Genomic DNA, 23,310 nt, shown 5'->3' on the forward strand with positions numbered 1-23,310 from the left:
AGGGAAAATCAATCATATAGGTTCTAACTGGAGAAATCACAATACACAATCGACACCAGACAAAATTTTTACCAACAAAGTCTTTTCAATTACTACTGTATATAAAACTAGGACCTCTTACAGGCAGTGACCATCTACCAATTATACTAACACTGTCAACAAGCCTCATACAGATACTAATAAAAAAAGAGGCTGAAAATGAGCAAAACAAACTGGGAAGGCTACAAAAAAGAATTAGGAAATCACCATTCGATTAATCTACAAAGGAAAACAACAGAAGACATAAGACTCAGAAATTGACAGACTGCACTCAGCAATAAAAACATCTATAACCAAATACACACATATTTCACACTTCAGAACAATAGACTAACAGAAGAAGTTAAATTAATCCAATCCCATTACAATGAAATAAACAGGTATATGGAAAGACACGGCAGTAACAGATGGCTATATACGACGCAGACAGCACTACAGATATAATTAAGAGACGCATGTAAGGAAGCAAACAACAAATAATGGAATGATATTATAATGGCGGCCGACAAGACTAAAGACACAAAAACATTTTGGACTTCCATAAACAAGATGATGGGGCACAACAAGCAAAAAAACACCATACATTAAAGACCATAATGGAACAAATCTGTACGAGGAAAAAGAACAAGGGAATGGGCAAAAGTCTTTAAAATATCAGATGAGGAAGATGAAGATGAAATGGGAAGACACATACATAGAATCACCCCAAAGCAATATATAGACTATAACTTATTACCTAATAATTAAATAATAACTATGGGAGAAATGATGCACTGTCTGAATAAGCTTAAAGAAAAGGCCCCGGTCTCACGGGTATTACACGAAACATGATCATAAATCTACCGGAAAACGTCTTAAAAACATTATTAAATATCTATAACGCATGCTTAATAAAGGGTTACTCTCCAGACAAACTAAAATATGCTAAAATTATATTTATTCCCAAGGAGGGTAAGGACAATAAGGAAATATTAAACTACAGGGCAAATACCGGGAAAATACTGGACAAAAATATAAATTCAAGACTTATAACCTTTTTAACACAACATGGGAAAACAAATAATAGACAACATGTATTTTTGCCCAATAGAAATACCCTAACTGCAATCGCTAAAATAACAGAAATAATGGCAATAGAAAAAAGCAAGGGGAACCAGATCAATATAATTTTAAGGGACTTTTCTAAGGCTTTTGATAAAGGTTGGCATTTGGGCTTAAAATATAAAATATTAAAATTGGGAATTAACGAACACATGCTAAGAATATTGTTTGACTACTTGGATGATAGGAGAGCACAAATTCAATTTGGAAGCTTTATGGGAACTATGCTAAATCTCGAGAGTGGAGTACCTCAAGAAGGATGCCTTTCTCCAACACTATATACAATATATATATCTATATCTACCTGTATATATATCTAGATATATAGATATATATATATATATATATATATATATATATATATATATATATATATATATATATATATATATATATATATATATATATATATATATATGTGTGTGTGTGTGTGCGTGTTTAATAAAATATACAATATATGTAAGTGTGTGAGTGTCACTTATATCGCCCTCTCTTACTCGCTGAGACGAAGGTTTTTACTCTTGTGAACAATAATTTGTAATATTAAACGTACTGTTTAAAACACACTAATATTAGCATTTATTAAAGTATGGGTTATCGTTTGCAATATCCTTTATATGTCAGCTGATTTAAAATAAGGACACTGGAAAATTAAGTACATCAGGATGAAGAAAATAAAACAAGTTTGTTTAGAAGTGAAAATTTAATGTGAAAAGACAGAACAGCTGCCAAATTTGATCTTACATTTTTTCTATTACTACTATACTGCTAAATCTTGATGCTGTTATTCATCTTCTCGTTATGGTTTTCAGTATTCTTATTGTTCTTCTCAGAATGGGATTTGAGGATCAACATGTTCAGTGAGTAAGGACAGAGCCATGTACGGCTGGGTGTGGTGTAACTTGTAAGGTTAGTAAGGAGGTGATTAAGTGTTATGTACAGTACAGTACCTAGCGAGAAGGTGCGTGGAATGAACTACTGCTGTAAGATATTTAAGAGTCACAAGTATAGTGATGGGATAAAGAAAGCAGAGGGGTAATGGGAGTTTCGCTAAAGTGAAAGTGCCAGTGACGGATGTTCAAAAAGGCAACTCTCCATAGCTTTGTCTCGCTGGTAAACAACGAGTAACCTAACGAACAAAAGAAGAAAGATACAACAAAACACAGGATTTTAGCTCACAGAGAATCTATGCAAATTTACAAAGAACCTGCGTAAGCATCTGTTTTATCCATAATAACTCATCAATAAAAAGGAGTTTGTTTAACACACGCAGTTAGACAAAACGAAAAATACAAACTTTTAGATGTAAAATACTTCCTTTTTTAGTAAACGTGTTATAAACCTTGAAGCTATATAACTCAGATTTGGAGATATGTAGTTTTAGTTGGAGTTAGGAAAAACCTCTCTTTTAGATAAAAAAATTGGAAGAAAGATATTAAGCACGTCTTTCAGGATTGGTTGATGGCCTCAGCCCTTTTTGTCGTTGTACAGTCCAAAGAGGATCAGCTCACAGGTGAAGAGGAGAGCAGAGAGAAGTAGACCCAGGGCATAGATGTAGAAGACTCCCTGCAGGTGGTGCAAGGTGAGGCTTAGTTGATTCCCTTCCAACAGTGCCTCCGTTTCCCCCGACAACGCTGCAGCTGCCTGCCCGTGGCCCCAGGAATATCACAGGTGAGAATGTTACAACTATGTTATAACTTGCAACTGTCCCTTTCACGTATGTTATTATTCATAACCTGTTGGTTCACACCTGTTCCCATACACGTACTGTGGCCCAGTAACAACACAAACCTTCCCTGACTTCACCCTTCAACCCCTTCACACAAACCCTGCACTACTTTGTGTGCCCTTACTTACCGTGGCCTTCCTGCGGGTGGCCAGCGTGTGCTCCTCGATCAGTGTAGTTATCCATCTTGCAGTAAAGCCTCCACCCAGCAGCCGCTTGAAGACTTTGTCAAAAACTCTCTGTGAATATGAGATTTACTTCCATAAGTTCCATCATACAGAGAAAATAATTTAGTAAAGCAAAAAAATTAATTGTCCTTCATAAAATGTAATTTTGTGGCTATGTTAACTCTCACCACTTTGACGTCAAGAAACACAGTCTGGAATCAGGACACTAAAGTTTGAGGGTCTACTGAATCTTGACCTTGACTTTCAAGATATCATCATTAAATGGTATTACTAATGATTACAACTAAAACCATGAGGAAATTTAGTAAAGGTATAGTGAAGCTTATTATCATACCTTGTTCTTAGAATTATTAGTGATAAAGGAATTAATACAGTTACGGTTTTATTTTCATTATTCTTAATATTATCATTATTCTTTACATTATTTATGTTATTATATGCACCAAGGGCTTACCTTCATGGGTGATCCCTTTTGTGTAGCGAAGGCGACGTCAGCTGGAAAAAAGCTCTGCTTGGCCAGGTACACCTGTGTGTCTCCGTTCTTATCAGTGAAGAACATGGCGATGGCGTCCCGCAGGTAAATTTGAAAGGAGATGAAGGCGAAACGTTCGTCCAGGGTTTGCTGTATGCACTCTACTAGCGACGGGCAGAACGTCAGCCCCCTGAAGATCTCTTGGTACAGGGGCACCTGTGGTGCAGACCAGAGTAGGTAATTAAATGGTCCGCAGTAGTTATAGACTGTAAACCTTACAATCTCCATCTTAATTCAACTTATACATTATAAATAAAACCCACTATGATTAGAGTTAGCGTTATAGTCGAGACCATCAAAATCCGGGAACAAGACAGAGTCAAAGACCTACTACCGGAAACCGAGATCCGTAGAAACTAACACGACAATTCTAGGATTTGAATTTGTGGTACAATGTGTTTTATTATGTAAGGCCGTTTTCAGCACATATGAGGCCCTGGGCAAACATTTGGTGGTGGACCAGTGTTTCGCACCACTGCACCCATGGAGGTATAATAGGGTGGAGGCGGCATCCGCACAGAAGAGCGAGGTCACACTGAGCTGCCGGCGGCCAATTGTGGTTGGCAAACAAGGTAAAGTCGAGGCCGTGTCCGGCTAGTTAACAGTCACCAGCTCACATGTGCACACGTTTCTCTTAGTGTGTATAACGTATAAAAATGCCAGTATCGTGTGCTCTTTATGGATGTACTGCTAGGTTCCACAAGGAAATTTAGTTCAACAGTGTTTAACTAAGCTTCATTCAGTATGTGTTACTGTTATATCCCTAACTTTTGACGGAGTAGCATCAAATATGTCTATGATTAAGCACTTTGGTTGCAGTCTCGAGCATGAGTCTAAAATCATCTTTTCCACCTGTCTGGCCTAAGTAGAACATATTACATTCCTTGCAAGGAACTTTATAAATGCAACCAATTGTGTTGTTGGGGGAGTTCTTGATTAACATTCGTTTAACAGTGCATGAGTTTTTAAATGCCACATTGACGTTCCAGGTTTTTAGTTGTAAAGGAATGTGTGAGAAATTCTTGTGAAATGGTAATATTAAGATCTTGTAACTAGACTTAAACAACATAAATATAGTGTTAGGACAGGCCAGGAATCCAATGCTCTGTTTGTTCATTTGAGGGATAACAAGCATTGCATTGACTGGGATAATGCCTCCTCAATATTACCTTGTAATTCAATTGATAGTAGGAACATCATAGAATCTAGTCTCATTAAACATACTGAAGCATTCAAGATGAATTTGAGTAATGGCATGTACAAACTGGACAACTTTGTAATTAAGAAGATTTGTAACCAGGTGAGAAGGTTGGGTCACCTTACCCTCTGACCTGACTACCGACCGTTGCCGTGCTATTTAAAGATTAGTAGGGTCATTACCTAATACCTGACCATTGTGGACCTGGTCTCACCCTCCTCTGTATATATACACCTTGTTTTGTACTTCTCTTTAGTCTGTACTCACCCCTGAAGATGTGAATTACACGAAAGCGCTTGGGAACTTCGTGTTTTCTTTTCCTTGTGTTATCAGCATATACCTAGATCATAGTGATTTAGCATATATATATATTGCCTTTATTCAAGACATCTTCAGAGGCAACTGAAGATGTCTTGAATAAAGACGAAAGCTAAGGTTCCGTTGTTTCCATTTTCCCGTGTGATTTTATCAAGATTTATCTTATCCACGTTTTCATTGTGGATTTACATGATATATATATATATATATATATATATATATATATATATATATATATATATATATATATATATATATATATATATATATATATATATATATATATATATATATATATAGCTGGCATGGTTGTGTTTCGGTTTAAGAAATCTCTACACTGTGAAGCTTGTGTTCATGCCTTAACAAGCACTAATGTTGGCGAGATGCATTCTCTGATTATGTTGAAATCCAAAGGGGGCCGGAGATATCCTTCAGATGATGTTATAGATATCTGTGTTAATTGTGAAAAAAAAGTTTAGAGTAACCATGTCATGCAGACAAAATACAGATCTAGCTTTATGAAGAGTAGATTTTCACAGACTTGTTCATTCAGTGTTATTAAGTTACACTGAGAGAGAAGGATTTCCTAAACTACCTCACCACATGTTTGATACAGAACCTATGGCAAATCACATACATTTATTGATTAAAGCTATTTGCAAGTAAGCTTTGCATAAGCTGCAAATAGTGGACTGCTAAGTTACAAATTCAAATTAGGGTAAAGAGTCGATAGATTTATACACAAAGCTCATTCATTTGAGTGGCCAGTAGGATTATGTACTATACTCTATAAACATCGTATTTACACATATATTTATTGTATTATTTGTACATATTTTTGTGAGTAATAAAGGTTAATGAATTTTCTCACTTGTTTACACTTTAGCAAATGTATTTATGAATGAACAGTAGGACAATAATTCATGTAGACTAGCAGTACGCACGTCGTTGGCTGGTGAGGTGTGGAGGCTGGCTGGCTTCACTCCCGACTGGGCTATACACCGCTCATGCCGCCTCCACCCTATTATACCTCCCTGGCTGCACCGGCCGTGAACTGACTGTGCCAACACTTTGTTATATGGGCACGATTGACCCTGACACGCCTTTGTGTACGGTACCAACGACAGTTTGACACTAATCACGGTGTCAGGTGAGGCCCCATCAGTCTGTGATGACCTGACCACACACTACACGTTACACACACGTTCAGGAAGGCGTCACAGTGGGCCCCTGACGCTGTATTAAATACTCACAAGAACTGTTCATCATAACATTTATAACAAATAAAATCATATGGTAGTCGGCTTAACACATACCTATACTATTTGGTAAACGCTTCCATGTTTTCCTACAACACTGAATCTCCATCTTCCATGTATTTTAACCCCTCAAAGATATTTGATCACTCGAAGATTAGACACGGCAGCGTTAGAGTGTTAGATCTACAGGTGAAATAATGTGGGTGCCTAATTTTCAGATATTCCAACATATCATACTTGTATGAACAGAGACCCTAATTTCTAACTAAGAAAAAAAAAGACATTAAAAACTTGGCTTATGCACATGCATATAAACAAAAGCTAAAATTGCATTTAGTATCGGTCTTGATTTCTAATAACCTCGGTCTCAGATGACATGGATAAAATCGTGGCTCACCGATAGCACACAGAGGGTCAGCATAGATGGTGTTAAATCTGAGTAGGGCTGGGTAACCAGTGGGGTTCCCCAGGGGTCAATACTGGGCCCACACTTGTTCATAATCTATAGAAACGACCTAGATACTGGAATCAGTAGTGACATAAGCAAGTTTGCGGATGACACCAAAATAGGGCCGCAGATTAATTCAGGGCAGGATGCAAATGCACTACAGGAGGATTTAAATAAACTGCAGTAGTGGTCAGAGAAATGGCAAATGAAATTCAACACCAGCAAGTACAGCGTACTTAATATTGGTAGAACAAATACTGCCAATGTATACAGCCTTAACAACATCAACCTAGAGAGGTCGACTTGTGAAAGAGACTTAGGGGTACTTGTAAGCCCGGACCTACGGCCTAGAAAACAGTGCGTTAATGTTCGAAATAAGGCAAACAGAGTATTAGGTTTTATATCTAGAAGTGTAAGTAATAAGAGTGCAGAGGTCTTATTGCAACTATATCTTGCGTTAGTCAGGCCGCACCTCGATTATGAGGTTAAGTTCTGGTGCCCTTATTATAGAATGGATATCAGTTCACTGGAGTCGGTGCAGCGAAGAATGGCGAAAATGATTCCGGGACTTAGAAACCTTCCTTATCAAGATAGGTTAAACAAACTAAACTTGCATCCCTTAGAAAGACGAAGAGTGCGGGGAGATATGATCTAAGTATTTAAGTGGGTGAAAGGAATCAATAAAGACGATATAGATAAAGTTCTTACAATATCCGAGCAGGATAGGACTCGTAGCAACGGATTTAAGTTGGATTAGTTTAGGTTTAGGAGGGAGATAGGAAGGAACTTGTTCACAAATAGGGTGGTGGACGAGTGGAACAAGTTTAGCAACTTTGTAGTAAGTGCTGGAACGCTGGAGAGTTTTAAAAGGAGGCTAGATGAATTCATGGATGATAGAGAGTGGTAGTAACTCTCGACAGGAGCTGCCATGCACAGGCCAACCGGCCTATTGTAGACTCCTTAAGTCAAAGTTGTTGGGGATTACTGGCCTCTTCGCCGTTAGGCTATTTCGGCCGAAGCTGATTGGTTGGACTTCTTTCTTTTCTTGTTTCTTCTTTTGCTTTTCACTTTCCATTCTTCTTCTTCGTGGTCTTCTTCTTTCTGGTCTTCTTCTTTCTGGTCTTCTGCTAGGATATTCTCGTACACATCAATAAGCGATGTTAAAGATAGTGTAATGTTATCGGGTTCCTTGATCTTGTTCTTGTCTTGGTTGTTCTTGTCTTGCTTTTTCTTTTCTTGATTTTTCACTACAAGGAGGGCCTCCTTGTAGCTCAGTTTTTCTTTAGCCCGCAGCTTGGCCACCCTGCACTCCTCCCTCCACTTGGGACACTCCCGGTCGGAGGAGGAGTGAGGGCCACCACAAGCTGCGCACTTCTTCGCGGCCGCCAGGCAGTCAGCGTCAATGTGGCCGGGTGTCCCGCAGCTTGAACACACATCCCGAGCACAACACTTCCGAGCCAGATGGCCGTACTTCTGGCATTTGTAGCAACGAGTAGGTCTTTGCTGGTACGGTTTTACTGGGATTTTCTCCCATCCCAGTAAAACGGAGTTAGGAAGTTCCTTTGGGAAGCCAACCAGGGCAGCTGTGCTGGTCAGCTTCCTAACTATTGAGAGCTGATCTCCGATCAGCTCAGCAAGTTCTTGTTTTTCGAGATGTTCAATTTCTGTGTGGGAAATGACTCCCAAAACCAAGTTGTCCTGAAGGCAGGCTTCAAAAAGGACGTCGACTCCATTGATTCTCATGGCTGGTTTAAATTGCTGGCCCTGTCCCCACTCCGCGAAGGTGACGATAAGGCTACCGCTCTTACTGCGGACGACCCCTGTCACCCCCGTGATTCCGAAGTGGTCAAAAAATTTTCTCATGACAAGGAGATTGCGTTCCTTGCGCGAAGGGTGCTTGACCGGAATCAGTCTAACGACCTTCGCCTGGTCTAAGGTGAACATGGTCACGCGGCACCTCGGGAGCAGGGAGCGGGGAGCAGGGAGAACCTACCTCGCCGAGGTTCAGTTCTCAAGTGGACTCCTTATTTTCTTATGTTCTTATGTATGCCTTGGTCTCAGATATAGTGGTCTCGACGGCATCATTGGTTGCATACGAATACATAATTTCTTGGTCTTTTAGTACTTACCTCTCTGTCACACACACAATTCCTTTCATTTTGTCCTGTAAATTATATCTAACCCAATTTATGCGAACCTTTATTATTAATGTTATTACTTGAAATATCTTCTTAGTATCATAATAATTTATATTTATCATTATTATACACATACCTTGCTGGTCTTAAAGAGCTGGTAGTCAGCAGCGCCAATGTCATTAATGCCCCACACAAAGTCGGAGTCTATGAGTTCCTCCAAGCTGTCGACGGTCGGGGAAAGGGCCGGAACCGTGAGGAAGGCTGTCAGGTTGCCCACGTAAGACACCGTCACCACCAGGCAGAAGAGAAGCCACGAAGCAGAGTACACCCGCATTGCCGAACTGGACGGCCATCGTCGACCCTGTCCACGAAATCAAGTTAATCTAGTGAAATGAACTACAATAATGTTCACATACTCGACACACGGGCACCAGTGATCCTGACGTCCCCCAACCCTCCCCCCTTCTAATTCACCGGCTCTCAATTCAGAAGACGTCACTTATCAGCCAATCAACTTCGTGTATAGCAAGTCATCGAGTTTCCATGAAGCCGGCCTTCTGCTTAGATGTCGAGAGTTCTACACACAGGCTGTTGAAGGAGGAAGTCAAAGTCTCAAGCAATCTCTGCCCTCTTCCTTCTTCCATCAACGGCCAGTGTGTAGAACTGTCGATTCTGCATCGTATCAATTACTTTACGGCTAAGTGATCTTTGTGTATTTTACCTCTATCATCTAAATGACCTTTTCAGCTTCATGTGCTACTTTGATGCTTATTTGTCTTACTTGCATGATTCTTATTTGCTCATTATGTGACTTACGTGCTCTTGCCAGTGAGCCGTTATCATTACTCCTCATTTATTAGTGATATCAGGTCTGAGACTCTTATTCTTGTTCTTTATGAGCGCCATTATACGGGACCACCACAGTGCTCTTATTCTTCCGTCTACTTTTGTAATTTATTACTTTAAATTCTTGTGCATTTGACTATACCTAGCATAGGAATGGCGTTTTGTCCATGATCCAGTCTATCCTGTTGATGATATTTGTGTATATATATATATATATATATATATATATATATATATATATATATATATATATATATATATATATATATATATATATATATATATATATATATATATATATATATATATATATATATATAAGACCAATTATAAGCACTTAGCTGTTGATGTCTGTTTAACTGCCCTCTTCATGACTGATATTTAAGAAATACTGACTATTGCTTTCCTGATACCTAAATCCACTGGGAACACCCTACAATTTGTTCACTAGAGGAACTTCTAATTAACATCTTACATAGATATTTCAGAAGGTATTTATTGAAAGTTGAGTAAACTTTAAACTGTTGACTAAACGTTTTCAATACGTGACAGAGGAAAATAATGGCACAGCCTCTAGAGCTACACAGCGTAAATTTAAGAGCCGCTTGAGCACCACTTGAACATGGGAAAAGTGCAGTGTCACTTCAATTTCTTCCTAAGTTAATTTACTCTACCCCACAAGCAAAATGAAACCACTAACCATGCTCAACTGTTTATGTATATACTGTAGGTAATCAAGGCACCACAGCCCACCACACAACAGATAGGAGCCAATGATGTTCGACTAGGTAATCTAAATTAAAACTATAACCATGTAGGATATGCATCCATTCACAGATAGAGGGAGGATTGCTTATTTAGCAAAGCGAAGGTAGTTCTGCCCATTCTGCTAATTTAACTACGCTGTATGCAAACAGTGATCTCAAAAACACGTGAGCCGCTGCACCCTTCATAGAAGGAGGCAACTGTACATCAACAGAGACAAATGGCACGCTATTATACACACACACATACACACACCTGAGTGAGCATGGCACCATACAAATTGAAGGTGGCCTCTAGGAGGGGCTGGGAGCTGCCCGACAGCTTCTCCAGGAGCCAGTAGGTGGGTCCAGTAGCGGCCAGCATCAGCAGGAAGGAGAGCCACACATACGCTTGGTAGGGACGCACCAGAGCCAACCATTGTGGCAGCGGCTACCAACAAGGAAATGTTGACGATATAAACTTAGGAACTTGTATAACCCTTTGTAACTTAAATTACGTTAGTAGTATCATTATCTCTTAGAATATTTAATATTTCCATTAAGGAAAATAATATTATAAGAAGTATTAAAAGTTTTATATAATCTAACATGGATTTATATAAGATATCTATCATTTACCGTTGAATATTTATGGTTTAAAATAGGATATATAAGGAAGGCTTTGGTGGAAGAAGTTTTCATCAAGTTTTAGGTTCGTGGAGGATGATGACGATCTTGTGGTAAACATGAAAAATGACCATACAATCACCTTAGGTTTCCTGGTGACGAAGGTAATAGGATCCGATATGTAGCCAATTGTGCAGTCGGTAACTTCCTCCCTCTCGGCCGTTAAGGAGACACCAAACGAGAAGTCCTTCCGGTAGTGCTGTACATCGCCCAACACCCCAGTGAAGCTGCCGTTATCCAGTTGGTAACCCCACATTCCATCAGCTGGCTCATATACCTGTCCACAACAGTAGCAGATGGTACCCCTCAACCCATCAATAGGTCTGCACAATACCAGATGCCAGAGACTTAAGACTAAATTTAAATGAACCTAAAGATGGCGGAAACAATAGAAAACATTCACTAATAGATTAAGTCAATTTGAAGTTGTAGCCATCAGTGGTCAACTGCACTGGAGAATCGTATTTCAATTTCATGGGCATCCCGGTACTATAGTACTTAACACGTCTTCTAAATATATGTGAAAAGTATTTAACAAACCGATTCTCTTCAATCAAGTTTTACCATAATTGTGACATAAAAAGTGTCTTTTGAAAAGGATGACAAAATTCAACAAACACAGGGCTATGTATGATAAATCGAGTATCTAATTGAAAAACGTGTTCTGTTGAATCATGTCTTATTATATTCACAGATTAAGGGCAATTAATTATAAACCGAAGACTTAGTTTAGTTATGTGTCCTTCACTCATGTACATAATTATCTTTCTGTAATTCTGGAGGAAAAGTGAAGGTCTAGTTTCTACAGCAACTATAATACGATTAACCCTATAGCCGTTTAGAGAGCAGCGGTGCACTTACAGTACGTATTTTATTCTGACTAAAGCCAGAAAATTTTATTCAGCTGAGAGAAATCCCTGCCCTCTAGAACAGCGGGTCTCAGTAAATTTATCCTTATGTGGTAAAAAATCCCATGGCTGGAGTAAATATACCAATTTCAAAATACTGCAACTTTTAATCCTTTCTCCTTTCACCGAGAAAATAAATTTATCAAATTGATAAAGTGACAAAGGCGAGGCAGTAGCATTGTTCCCATTGGCACTCTTATTGTTGGTGTTTTAAAAGTGTTTGATATTGATTGACAAGAATATAATTATTTTTTTTCCTTTGATCACAGTTTATTATTGCTCATCACTACGATAATAAATGCTGTGCATACTTTTTTTTTGGGGGGGGGGGTTAAACTTGCACAACCAATCGTGAGTTGAAATAGCCCAAGGGGTGGAGGTAAATGGCTGGTCATGCCGAGCTCAAAGGGTAAATGGTGCAAAAAAGGTTAAGAATCCCTGCTCTAGAGGGTTAAAGTTTGGAAATAGTGCGAGTGATGACACAGGAGAGGCATTATGTCTCGCCCTGAACACTTCAAATTATGAAACGCGCTCCCCGTCGTCCTCCAAAATAAGCTGAACGACGTCCTGTACCATTACCAAAGAGCTTCCTGATGTCAACAGCCACAAATTAGGAGATTACAATTATCTCTGTAAAGCCGGGTTCACCAAAGCCGTGAACCTCTCCGTGGAGGACTCAAATCGGAACACGAACTCTCCCCAACCATCTAGGAAGAAATTTCATCAACAAAGACTCCCAGATTGCATGCCAGCACCTCTATCCTCCTGCATGGCATCCAACGATCTGCTTTGGAGGAATATCCCACGATACTTTAAACCGACTGCATGACTTAACGATCCAATTTTCAAGTAGGCAGCCACCAAGTACCCAAGAAGACACTCACAGACACATTGGGACAATCCCATCGTGCAGAAGATCACCTCGGACATGCTTGAGAGAGTATCCTTAACTTGAAGACTCCTCTGCAGGTAGTGAGTGCCACTTATGTTAAGGACTTCCTATTACCCGCCCTAAATTCCTCCTTAGACACACCTCAACCCATGGCCCCTCCTCGCTGAAATAGCCCTCCATCTTACGGCCGTTAGTACACACCGTTTACATATTTCTCTGCAGCAATATGTAGGTGGGCAGACCAACATGGTAGCTGGTGAGAGAGAGAGAGAGAGAGAGAGAGAGAGAGAGTGTGTGTTTGTGCTCGTTGTTATTTCTGTATTTGCTTGAAATTAATGTTTTTGAGATGCTCGGAGATGACCCACTAACCACGTAGGTGAAATTGTGTACTTGGGCGACAGTGTCGATGAGTCGTTTGTCCAGGCAGTCCTCCATCACCAGCGGATGTGTTGAGTTACCGGACAAGTAGTGGCTCAAGGGAGGGAAACTCAGTGTGACGGCCCTGTAAGGGAGATACCACAACTCATTACCGCTATCACACCAGCCCTATTGTACGGAGACACTATCACATAGGCCCTATTGTACGTAGACACTATCACCCCGGTCCTATTGTACAGAGACACTATCACCTCGGTCCTATTGCACAGAGACACTATCACCCCTGTCCTATTGTACAGAGACACTATCACCTCGGTCCTATTGTACAGAAACACTATCACCTTGGTCCTATTGTACAGAGACACTATCACCTCGGTCATATTGTACAGAGACACTATCACCTCGGTCCTATTGTACAGAGACACTATCACCTCGGTCCTATTGTACGGAGACACTATCACCCCTGTCCTATTGTACAGAGACACTATCACCTCGGTCCTATTGTACAGAGACACTATCACCGTGTTCCTATTCTACAGAGACACTATCACCTCGGTCCTATTGTACAGAGACACTATCACCTCGGTCCTATTGTACGGACACACTATCACCCCTGTCCTATTGTACAGAGACACTATCACCTCGGTCCTATTGTACAGAGACACTATCACCTCGGTCCTATTGTACGGAGACACTATCACTTCGGTCCTATTGTACGGAGACACTATCATCCAGGTCTTATTGTAGTGAGACACTATCATCCTTGTCTTATTCTATGGAGACACTATCACCCTTGTCTTATTGTACGGAGACACTATCACCCCGGTCTTATTGTACGGAGACACTATCATCCTTATCTTATTGTACGGAGACACTATCACCCCGGACTTATTGTACGGAGACACTATCATCCTTGTCTTATTGTACGGAGACACTATCACCCCGGACTTATTGTATGGAGACACTATCATCCTTGTCTTATTCTATGGAGACACTATAATCCTTGTCTTATTGTAGGGAGACACTATCATCCTTGTCTTATTGTAGGGAGACACTATCACCCTTGTCTTATTGTAGGGAGGCACTATCATCCTTGTCTTATTGTAAGAGACACTATCATCCTTGTCTTATTGTAGGGAGGCACTATCATCCTTGTCTTATTGTAGGAGACACTATCACCCCTGACCTTTTGTAGAGACAACATCCCCACCATCGCCTGCCTCACACCATCACGCCGCCATCCTCCGTCTACCATTGCTTTAGCAGCAGTAATTCATGATGATGATCGTGAAATTTTACTTGTCAGTTACCTTTCATGGCATTTACATAAGGAAACCATCTACGCTCTCCATTTCCTATTTATTTTCACACTATGTCTCAGGTCATCACAGGTCATGGCCACCTCAGTATCTGTTGCAGGTCAATTTGGCCATACCTATCTTAATCCAAGTGCTAGAATTGGATACAATTAGGATTTCTTCGCTTGGAACTAGGACCCATTAAGACGGAAACTATTACAACTGGTGACCCTCAGCACCTACCTGAAGACGTGGCCGTTACAGTCGCGGAAGAGGTCAGGGAAGAGGTCAGTGTGGTGTTGGAGGCCTCGCCAGGGACTCCACTTGTTCCGCAGGATGACCTCTGGCTCCCCAGACCGACAGAACGGGCAGTTGGCTGTAATGATTACGTCTCACTACCAAAACATTTTTTACATATGAGGAATGAAATCTGTTGTTTAAGATAACGTGAGAATGAAAATATTTCAACTCAATTATGTAATTTTCTATAGTTGATAGATGTGTGAGATGAGCACATAGACAGATGCACGTATTGATACGCAAAAAGATTCACGTGGATATGGAAAAATTAAATGAACATAAATATATATAATTGGACAGACAATAAATAAATAATTATTAAAGACCATTAAACATTTTTTAGGAACACAGACGGTATGTATTGATTCACTATGTCAATCGTTCATTTTAACAAAAAGCATGTGGGGCTCTGGTAACTAAACCAGTTTAATTATTAATAAACCTGGTGTAGAGAACTGGCTAAGCAGCTAGACAATAATTTTCATTCAAGAAAAAGAGCAACAATAAGAAAAGACTGTTGGTAGGAAGGAAGACAGACTACGTACAGAGGAGGTTGAGTGACCACGACCTGTTGTCCTGGGGGTCGTGGTAGGGGTTGTGTGAGACGTAGAGCGTGTTGTAAGAGGCCAGGATAGAGGGTTCCTCCTCCAGGGTGTTGATGGCCAGGCTGCTGCTGCTCCCAGTACAGCAGACGAAGTACCTGGTGGCCCCGGGGAACCAGTCTATTCATGCCCGGGAGAGGAAGAGAAGCAATTAAGTCATGAAAGTGTAACAGGGAGTAAGGGAACTGTCTTCTTATAAGGGCAGGAGATTTGGGGGACGAAATCATTGATGACAAGAACAAGAATAAGGAAGAACTGACTTTTCATACAACACAGACAGAGAGGGTGTTAGGTTATTGGAGGCTTTGGTAGATTATGGCTTAGTATATATTAGCATAGGGTTGGATTAGTGTTTGGTTTCGGTTTTTCGGTTATATTAGTTTAGGAATTTTAAAGGTGGGTTAGACTTAGGTTGAGTTTACTCTTTGCTTAGGTAACCCTAAACGTGGCGAAGCTAGGCCACGTTAGGGTAAATCACAAGAGGTGGGGTTTTTGTGATGAAAGATGTGAATACAACAGCTCACCTGTCTTAGGAATAGCGGAGAGTGCGGCGGCGAGGAGTGGAAGGGGAGCAAGAACGTAGTAGGCGACGCAGTAGGTACCATCAGACTCTGGGGGTTGACGTCGGAATAGCGGAACACCTGGCGGGAAGCTCCTGAGGTAGGGCTCTACATCATATATGAGGAATGCATTGGTCATGGACTGCTGCAGCTGCCGAAAATGAGATCCAACGTGAACTTATTTATTATTATTATTAACCTCGGAAAATCTTCCCACGCTCTCCACACATCATAAACAAAATTATATATATACACACATATATATATATATATATATATATATATATATATATATATATATATATATATATATATATATATATATATATATATATATATATATATATATATATATATATATATATTGGAAGATGGAAAAGTAAGGTACTTCCAAATAATTATATAAGAAAACCACAATAGAAAACAGAAAACAAGAGAATGTACTGTATATGGAACGTTAACTCTTACACCAAAAGCGACGAAGCTTTTGACTCTAAACCGACTCGATGAACAACAGAGTTGTAAACGAAACTTTCCCACTGACGTAACGATGGATTAAGAAAGTGGAAATTACAAAGGAACTGGGATTAACACTTAATACACCTATTGTGAAGTTAATAAGTCAATTATCGGGTTGTGTTAGAACAGTAATTAGAATAAAATTCAATTTGTTGATTTTATAAAAGGAGGCAGTATTTTAACGACTAATTGCAATCCTAAAAGGAAAAATAACCCGACGCCCGAGTGTTAACAGCAGAAAAACTTATAATAATAATTGAGTTTTAAATAACAATTAACCAAATAAATGAGCTCATGATGCCCGCGTCTTACCCCGAGAAGTATGGTGTGTAGGCGAGGTGAAGCAGTTATGTTATGTGTGAGGATGATGGGATGGCAGGCAGCGAGACGCCCCCCAGCCACCTCACCCAGGAGACTCACCACGTCCTCCTGCTGCTGGACAAGTGCCCCTGCTGCTGGCGGCTGAGACTGAGTGATACTGAGAGGAACAGCAGCCTGTGTCGTCACCACCAACACCACCAACACAGCCGCTACTACTGCGACTCTCCCAAGTGCCTGAAAGTGTTGGTACTCAATTAAGACTCCCAAAGACTCTTGTGTCACTTTCTCTACTGAGAGACGTGAAGACATTCCTCAAAAGTTACAAGAAATTTCGAACATATAAATATATGATAACTCGGATTTACATTATCGAATATTTTTTTTCATATTTTTATTTTTTTGTTGATAGGATGATAAAATGTACCCAGATAAAGTGTCAGTGTAACTGGAGTGGTAACTAGGTGTATATAGTGTTCATATACGAGTACACCGACAGTTAACAGGATAATCTAGAAAAAATTAAGATTCCGCTACCGGGACTCTCTTACATGCGTAAATATATTTCTTATGTGTTTGGCAGGACAGTATTATCCTGCTCATCATTTCTCTTCTATCAGTCACATCATCAATTTACTGTGAGTTAGGCTAGATTAGTTTTTCTATAAAACTGTTGATTTACATCTACAGTATGTAACGTAGTATGATTTAAGTGGTCGTGTATATATATATATATATATATATATATATATATATATATATATATATATATATATATATATATATATATATATATATATATATATATATATATTGCAAATTTGAATTCCTAGTGGATCTTAAGGCATAGCAAATTTTTATCATGACAGAGAGGTGACTTACCATCATGAACATGGCGAGGCGCTTCTTCCTCCCTGTCCTTCAGCAGTGGGTCACACGCACCGTCACCTTCTTCTCATGCCACCTGCTTATATAATTGTTCAAGTTATATATTTTTCTCGTAGAAGATATAAAAGATATTAATACAAAAAGTTAAATGAAGCTACTTTTGATTATTAAAATAATTCAAGAGCCACTAAAATATAAATTGGAAATATATGAATTGATAAGGGTACACAACAAATTACAGTTCATTTATAACAATACACATTTAAAGTTAAGGAGCATTGATCTTTATCTTTACTCTAGTGTGAAACTCAACATTGCATGTTGTCTACCACTGCTGCGTAATATGGTGTGTATCCCGAGAGGCAACCGTGATGTGGTGTTGGTTGGGCAATTATATTTATAATAAAAAGCGGTCATGCTTTCTGTCACAACGCACACCCTTGCTTCATTCCATGCGCCAATTTGTTTGACCATGCGAATGCAGCCGTTTTCCATGTTTTAATACGAGATTCTTGTTGGTAGCCAGTGAACTACCAGTCTCTGGCCATCGACGTGTTCAAAAATATTAACGATGTAGACAAACCTCATTCCCTAGAAAGATGAAGAGTACGGGGAGATATGGTAGAAGTATTTAAGTGGGTGAAAGGAATCAATAAAGGAGATATACCTGTAGATAAAGTTCTTATAATATCCGAGCAGGATAGGACTCGTAGCAACGGATTTTAGTTGGATAAGTTTAGGTTATAGGAGGGAGACACGAAGGAACTGGTTCACAAATAGTGTATAGACAAGTGGAACAAACTTAGCAACTTTGTAGTAAGTGGAAAGTTTTAAAAGGAGGCTCGATAGATTCATGGATGATAGAGAGTGGAAGTAACTCTCGACAGGAGCTGCCATGCACAGGCCAACCGGCCTATTGCAGACTCCTTATTTTCTTATGTTCTCTGTGCTTACTTACATCTCCAGGAAGAACTGTACTCCCTGTACTGTATATTATTTACTCGTGAAAGATATAATACATTCCAAAACGAATTAAGTGTAACTTTTGTATACATGGCTGACACACTGACCTCTAGGTAGAATAGTGTTGGTTGTACTCTATAAGGTAATGTATTAACAAACGGGTAAACTAGTTGTACTTTGACTGGACAACTGAGGCAGTTTTACCTCAACATGTAAATGAGGAGGGGGTGGTGGCTTAATGAATACAAGACTCGCCTCCTGTCCTAAGGGTCATCTGGCCGCGTCCAGGGCACCTCCAGGTCACCCAGCTGTGAATTGAGTACCCAAACCTTATATTTTTGGGGAATGAAGGCGGTCGACTACAGTGCCGGCCACGTTGCCTGCTAATATACCGAGAGTTTAGCAGACACTGCTCCGTATCCACACTGTCCCTAATGGGTTGATAGGATCCACTTTCGTCGTGAAAGGAGTAAGAATGGCAGTCTAGAAGAAATGGGTTGTGAAGACACTGACGACAGCGGGTAGAGCGGTAACAAGTGCCTCTACTGATTAAGCAATTATATAACAGTTTAGCAATAAGTAATTTCCATTAGTTTCTTTTCCTATGAGCGGCTATACTCTCTGGTCCTACTTTTAAATGCGTCAAGTCAGCGATTTTCGTAAAGACTCGTTTATAATGTCAAGCTAGCAGAGGTCATTACGTTTATTTATTTTAGTGAGTAACAATCTGTTTTCGGCATGAAACCAACATTAAAATACATATTCCAGGTATATCGCTGTTACACTCCTTCCGACTGAGGACGCCACGGAACTCGTGTACACTCGCTACAAAGAGTATCTGCTATTTTTTTTGCTCGACAATATGACACAACGGACGAAGGACTTCGACAACCTGACTGACACAATAGGAGTCGCTTGTTCATTTTGAAATTCATCGGACCCCACCTGGCAGGTAATTTCTGAAACGGTTGTAAACAACGCACACATTTAAAGTGATTAGGAAAACGAGTCAGAACATTTATTTTCCGAAGAACTGATCTAGTTTTAGGAGCATTTAGGACTCGTCGCCCTTGTCTGTATGACCCTGAATATTTTGTTGCACTTCAACAAACTAGTATATGTAAATATTTCAATACTGAATTTTAGTCAGATTAAAACCTACCATCAAGTAAACTAACTTAACCAATATTATTTTACTTTCGGGGATCACGGGAATCTTTGGAGTTTTACCTTCACAATCTATAGTTTAGCTTCGACAATTCTAAGCCACTTTTCTTCTATGACGTTTCCTTCGCAAGCATCTTTTACTGTAGGGGTCCAGGAGGGCGGAAACCTTGGTTAAGACATTAGGTTAAGTAATTTTTAGGTCATTTGCGAGGGAAAGCCAACTTTACCTAATAATGTAAACTATCTTTCCCCTAAAAATGTAACATGCCAGAGATGCGTAATGCAAGTTTATCTAGTATAATGTAACTTAATCAGACCTAATCTGACGTAACCTAAACCCCGAGGTTGACTTTAACTACCAGATAGTGGCTACTAACACACAGCAAAGTTAAAGTGTGTTTATAGTACTGCAAACCCTTCACACTACAACACAGTCTGCCATAAGAACATAAGAATGGAGGAAACTGCAGCGGGCCTATTGGCCCATACTGGGCAGTCCCGTTTACACCCAACCCCTATTGCTCATATGAGCATCCAACCTATGTTTGAAGCAATTCAGCGTATTCGAGTTAATGATGATATTTGGTAACTTGTTCCATTCATCCACTACTCTGTTTCCAAACCAGTGTTTACCTATTTCACGCCTAAATCTAAATTTGTCTAATTTAAAACCATTATTACGAGTTCGCTCCTGGTTGGATAATTTGAGTACCTTTGTAATGTCCCCTTTGTTTAGCCCTGCCTTCCACTTATACACCTCTTTCAGGTCGCCCCTCGCTCTACGTCTCTCGACGGAGTGCAAATTAAGATGCTTTAACCTGTCTCTATACTCAAGGTTCCTAATGCCCGGGATTAGTCTTGTCATTCTCCTCTGAATTCTTTCCAAGGATTCTATATCCATTCTGTAATACGGTGACCAGAACTGAACTGTGTAATCCAGGTGTGGTCTCACAAGAGCAAGATACAGTTTTAGGATGACCTCGCTAGTCTTGTAACTAACACTCCTTTGTATGAACCCAAGTACTTTATTAGCCTTGTTACGAGCAAAAACACATTGTTTACTTGGCTTAAGGTTCCTACTTATCATTACTCCTAAATCTCTCTCGCAGTCGGATTCCTCTAAGGCATCGTTGTTCATCTGGTATCTGGTTTCCCTGTTTACATCTCCTATACTGAGTACTTTACATTTGTCGACGTTGAATTTCATCTGCCATTTTTCAGACCATTCGAAAAATTTGTTTAGATCTTCCTGTAGTTTTGCCGAGTCCTCGTCAGATTTGATAACAGGTCCTATTTTAGTGTCATCAGCAAATTTACTTATGTTGCTGTCTATGCCGATATCTATGTCGTTTATGTATATAATAAACAATAATGGTCCAAGTACTGAGCCTTGGGGAACTCCACTTGTGACGTTGCTCCAATGGGACTTAGTGCCGTTAATGCTCACTGGCTGTTTCCTGTCCTGTAACCACGCCCTAATCCATTTAAGGATGTCACCTTTGATGCCATGAGCTTCTACCTTTCTAATTAGTCTTTCGTGGGGGAGTCTGTCGAACAACTAACACACTCAGTGGGAATTAAAAGAAAAGTGAAAGTGGGTCCCATAGACGTGACTGCTCGTTAAGCAGTGTGGATACATCACACTGTATACTAGGAGTCAGCATGGCCGTTACTGCACTCGATTGCACTCACTTCCCCAAGTTGTAAACTTAGGTACCCATTTACAGCTGGGTGAACTGGGGGTACCCTGGATCGAACCACTGACTCGATCACCACAATCCTCAACCTACATATTACCATGAAATAAAAAGAAAATGAAAACGATGCTACTATAGTATGCGTTCTACCGCACACTATAGTAGCACCGAAAAAGTAGACATCCAACGTTCACTCAGGATGTTATTAAGCGTTCAGATTACCATCAAAATTATCTTGTTTTACTTCTGTGTTACCCATGAGACAAGAAATCATAGAAATAAATAATATTTAGGTATAAAAAGCGATTTAGTAAAGCGCGCTATGCATGTGATGCATAAGCTCTGTAGTGCTCCTCTGGGGAAGTGTTCAGTCACTCCACCAAGGTCGGTAAACTAACCGGCATTACCCGTCACTGGTAATAATTTCCAACAATACACAGCCGATAAGTCTATCTAAGAGTACGCTCAAATTGGCAAATTTGTTTATTGTTAACATTGAATCTCGGATGTTTTTGTTTGTCTGCATCCATTACTTTGGGCATAACGTTAACGTCGGAGAAGAGGGAAAACAAGTGAACAAGCAGGAGAGCACCTCAGCACTTACAGGCAAGTCCTCCAAACTGTAAATTAATGGAGCAGAAAATATTGTGATCTACTGCTTGTGGCTTTACGAGAAACTGTTAAGTGTTTACTATAAAAAAAGTACACCCTAAAAGTTTCATGTTACCTTACAAAAATATCGCTTCGGCCTCTGACCATAAGCACTCAGTAGAAGCAACTCAACAAATTCCATTAGTGCCAATTGTTTTCATTGAAGTACCTGTACTTGGGTAAGTAGACTCTAATCTTTTGATCAGTATGAAGAAAAACTTCCTGCCAGCTTTAAAACGATTATCACCCAGCATTGTCGATTAATAGTGTCACATTTATTATTTTTCGTTTCTCGGACGAGATACAGCAATTACTTTGTTATTCAGGTGTGCAGCACGCAGGACAGGGGCTGACCCACGGGATACACTCCACCTCCGACAACTACATTTACTCTCACTCAACACTAACACTCACAACCACTGTAAACACCACTGAAAAACACTCGTCGCTTGATACACAACCTGTAAGGGGAGGAGCAGCACTTACACTTGTGGAGTTCTTGAGCGAGTTGTGTCACCACCACGACCCGCTCCTTACTGTCTCACACACGCAACCAACACTTATATTCATAGCCTTACCAACAACACACGCGAGTAAGCTCCTCGATGATTGGACACAGCCGTTGAGTACCACAGGCGTGGATTGTGACTGGATGATGCATTTACAAATTCTTAATATGGGTGCGCTGGCGGATGCATAGCGCAGTACCTGACCATCGGGAGATGAATTGTTCACACAGCAAATCCCAGATTTAAATACCACCCGAGGTGCACCAGCTGTGTGTGTGTGGGTGGTATGATGTAACATGGGTGGTGGAAATAATGAATAATGGATGGTAAAACGTCAATAGTGTGTGATGGTGGTAGATCTGACCTGTGCGTGGCTCTCTTAAAATACTGATTGTGGTAATCTATAATGATTAAATTATAATTGTGGTCGTGGTATG

At 40.0% G+C, this 23,310-nt stretch overlaps 1 protein-coding gene across 2 annotated transcripts; it reads right to left on the reverse strand.

The window, feature by feature from the left end:
* Window positions 1–1,596: 1,596 nt before the first annotated feature.
* Window positions 1,597–22,909, reverse strand: LOC121872577 (glutamate receptor ionotropic, delta-1-like). Of its 2 annotated transcripts, none has more exons than XM_042375409.1 (13): window positions 22,851–22,909; window positions 17,881–17,962; window positions 16,993–17,235; window positions 16,126–16,306; window positions 15,545–15,721; window positions 14,943–15,075; window positions 13,393–13,525; window positions 11,306–11,500; window positions 10,814–10,987; window positions 9,084–9,308; window positions 3,509–3,742; window positions 2,998–3,105; window positions 1,597–2,784 (listed from the first exon to the last, which is right to left on the reverse strand). In XM_042375409.1, the coding sequence occupies exons 2-13, from the start codon at window positions 17,890–17,892 to the stop codon at window positions 2,608–2,610; spliced, it is 1,992 nt and encodes a 663-aa protein (XP_042231343.1). In that variant the 5' UTR covers window positions 17,893–17,962; window positions 22,851–22,909; the 3' UTR covers window positions 1,597–2,607. The 2 variants fall into 2 exon arrangements, with proteins under 2 accessions (XP_042231343.1, XP_042231342.1); XM_042375408.1 differs by having other exon boundaries at window positions 1,598–2,784; window positions 16,126–16,312.
* Between the last annotated feature and the right edge of the window lie 401 nt (window positions 22,910–23,310).

The sequence above is a fragment of the Homarus americanus genome, unplaced genomic scaffold (assembly GCF_018991925.1).
Source record: "Homarus americanus isolate GMGI-L3 unplaced genomic scaffold, GMGI_Hamer_2.0 scaffold39155, whole genome shotgun sequence".
NCBI classification, from domain to species: Eukaryota; Metazoa; Arthropoda; class Malacostraca; order Decapoda; family Nephropidae; genus Homarus; species Homarus americanus.

Coding starts and splice junctions, on each gene's coding strand:
- LOC121872577 (XM_042375408.1), bottom strand. Junction 15,722..16,125: donor CTCCGCTATTCCTAAGACAG/GTGAGCTGTTGT, acceptor GGGCATGAATAG/ACTGGTTCCCCGGGGCCACC. Junction 3,106..3,508: donor AAAAGGGATCACCCATGAAG/GTAAGCCCTTGG, acceptor TCATATTCACAG/AGAGTTTTTGACAAAGTCTT.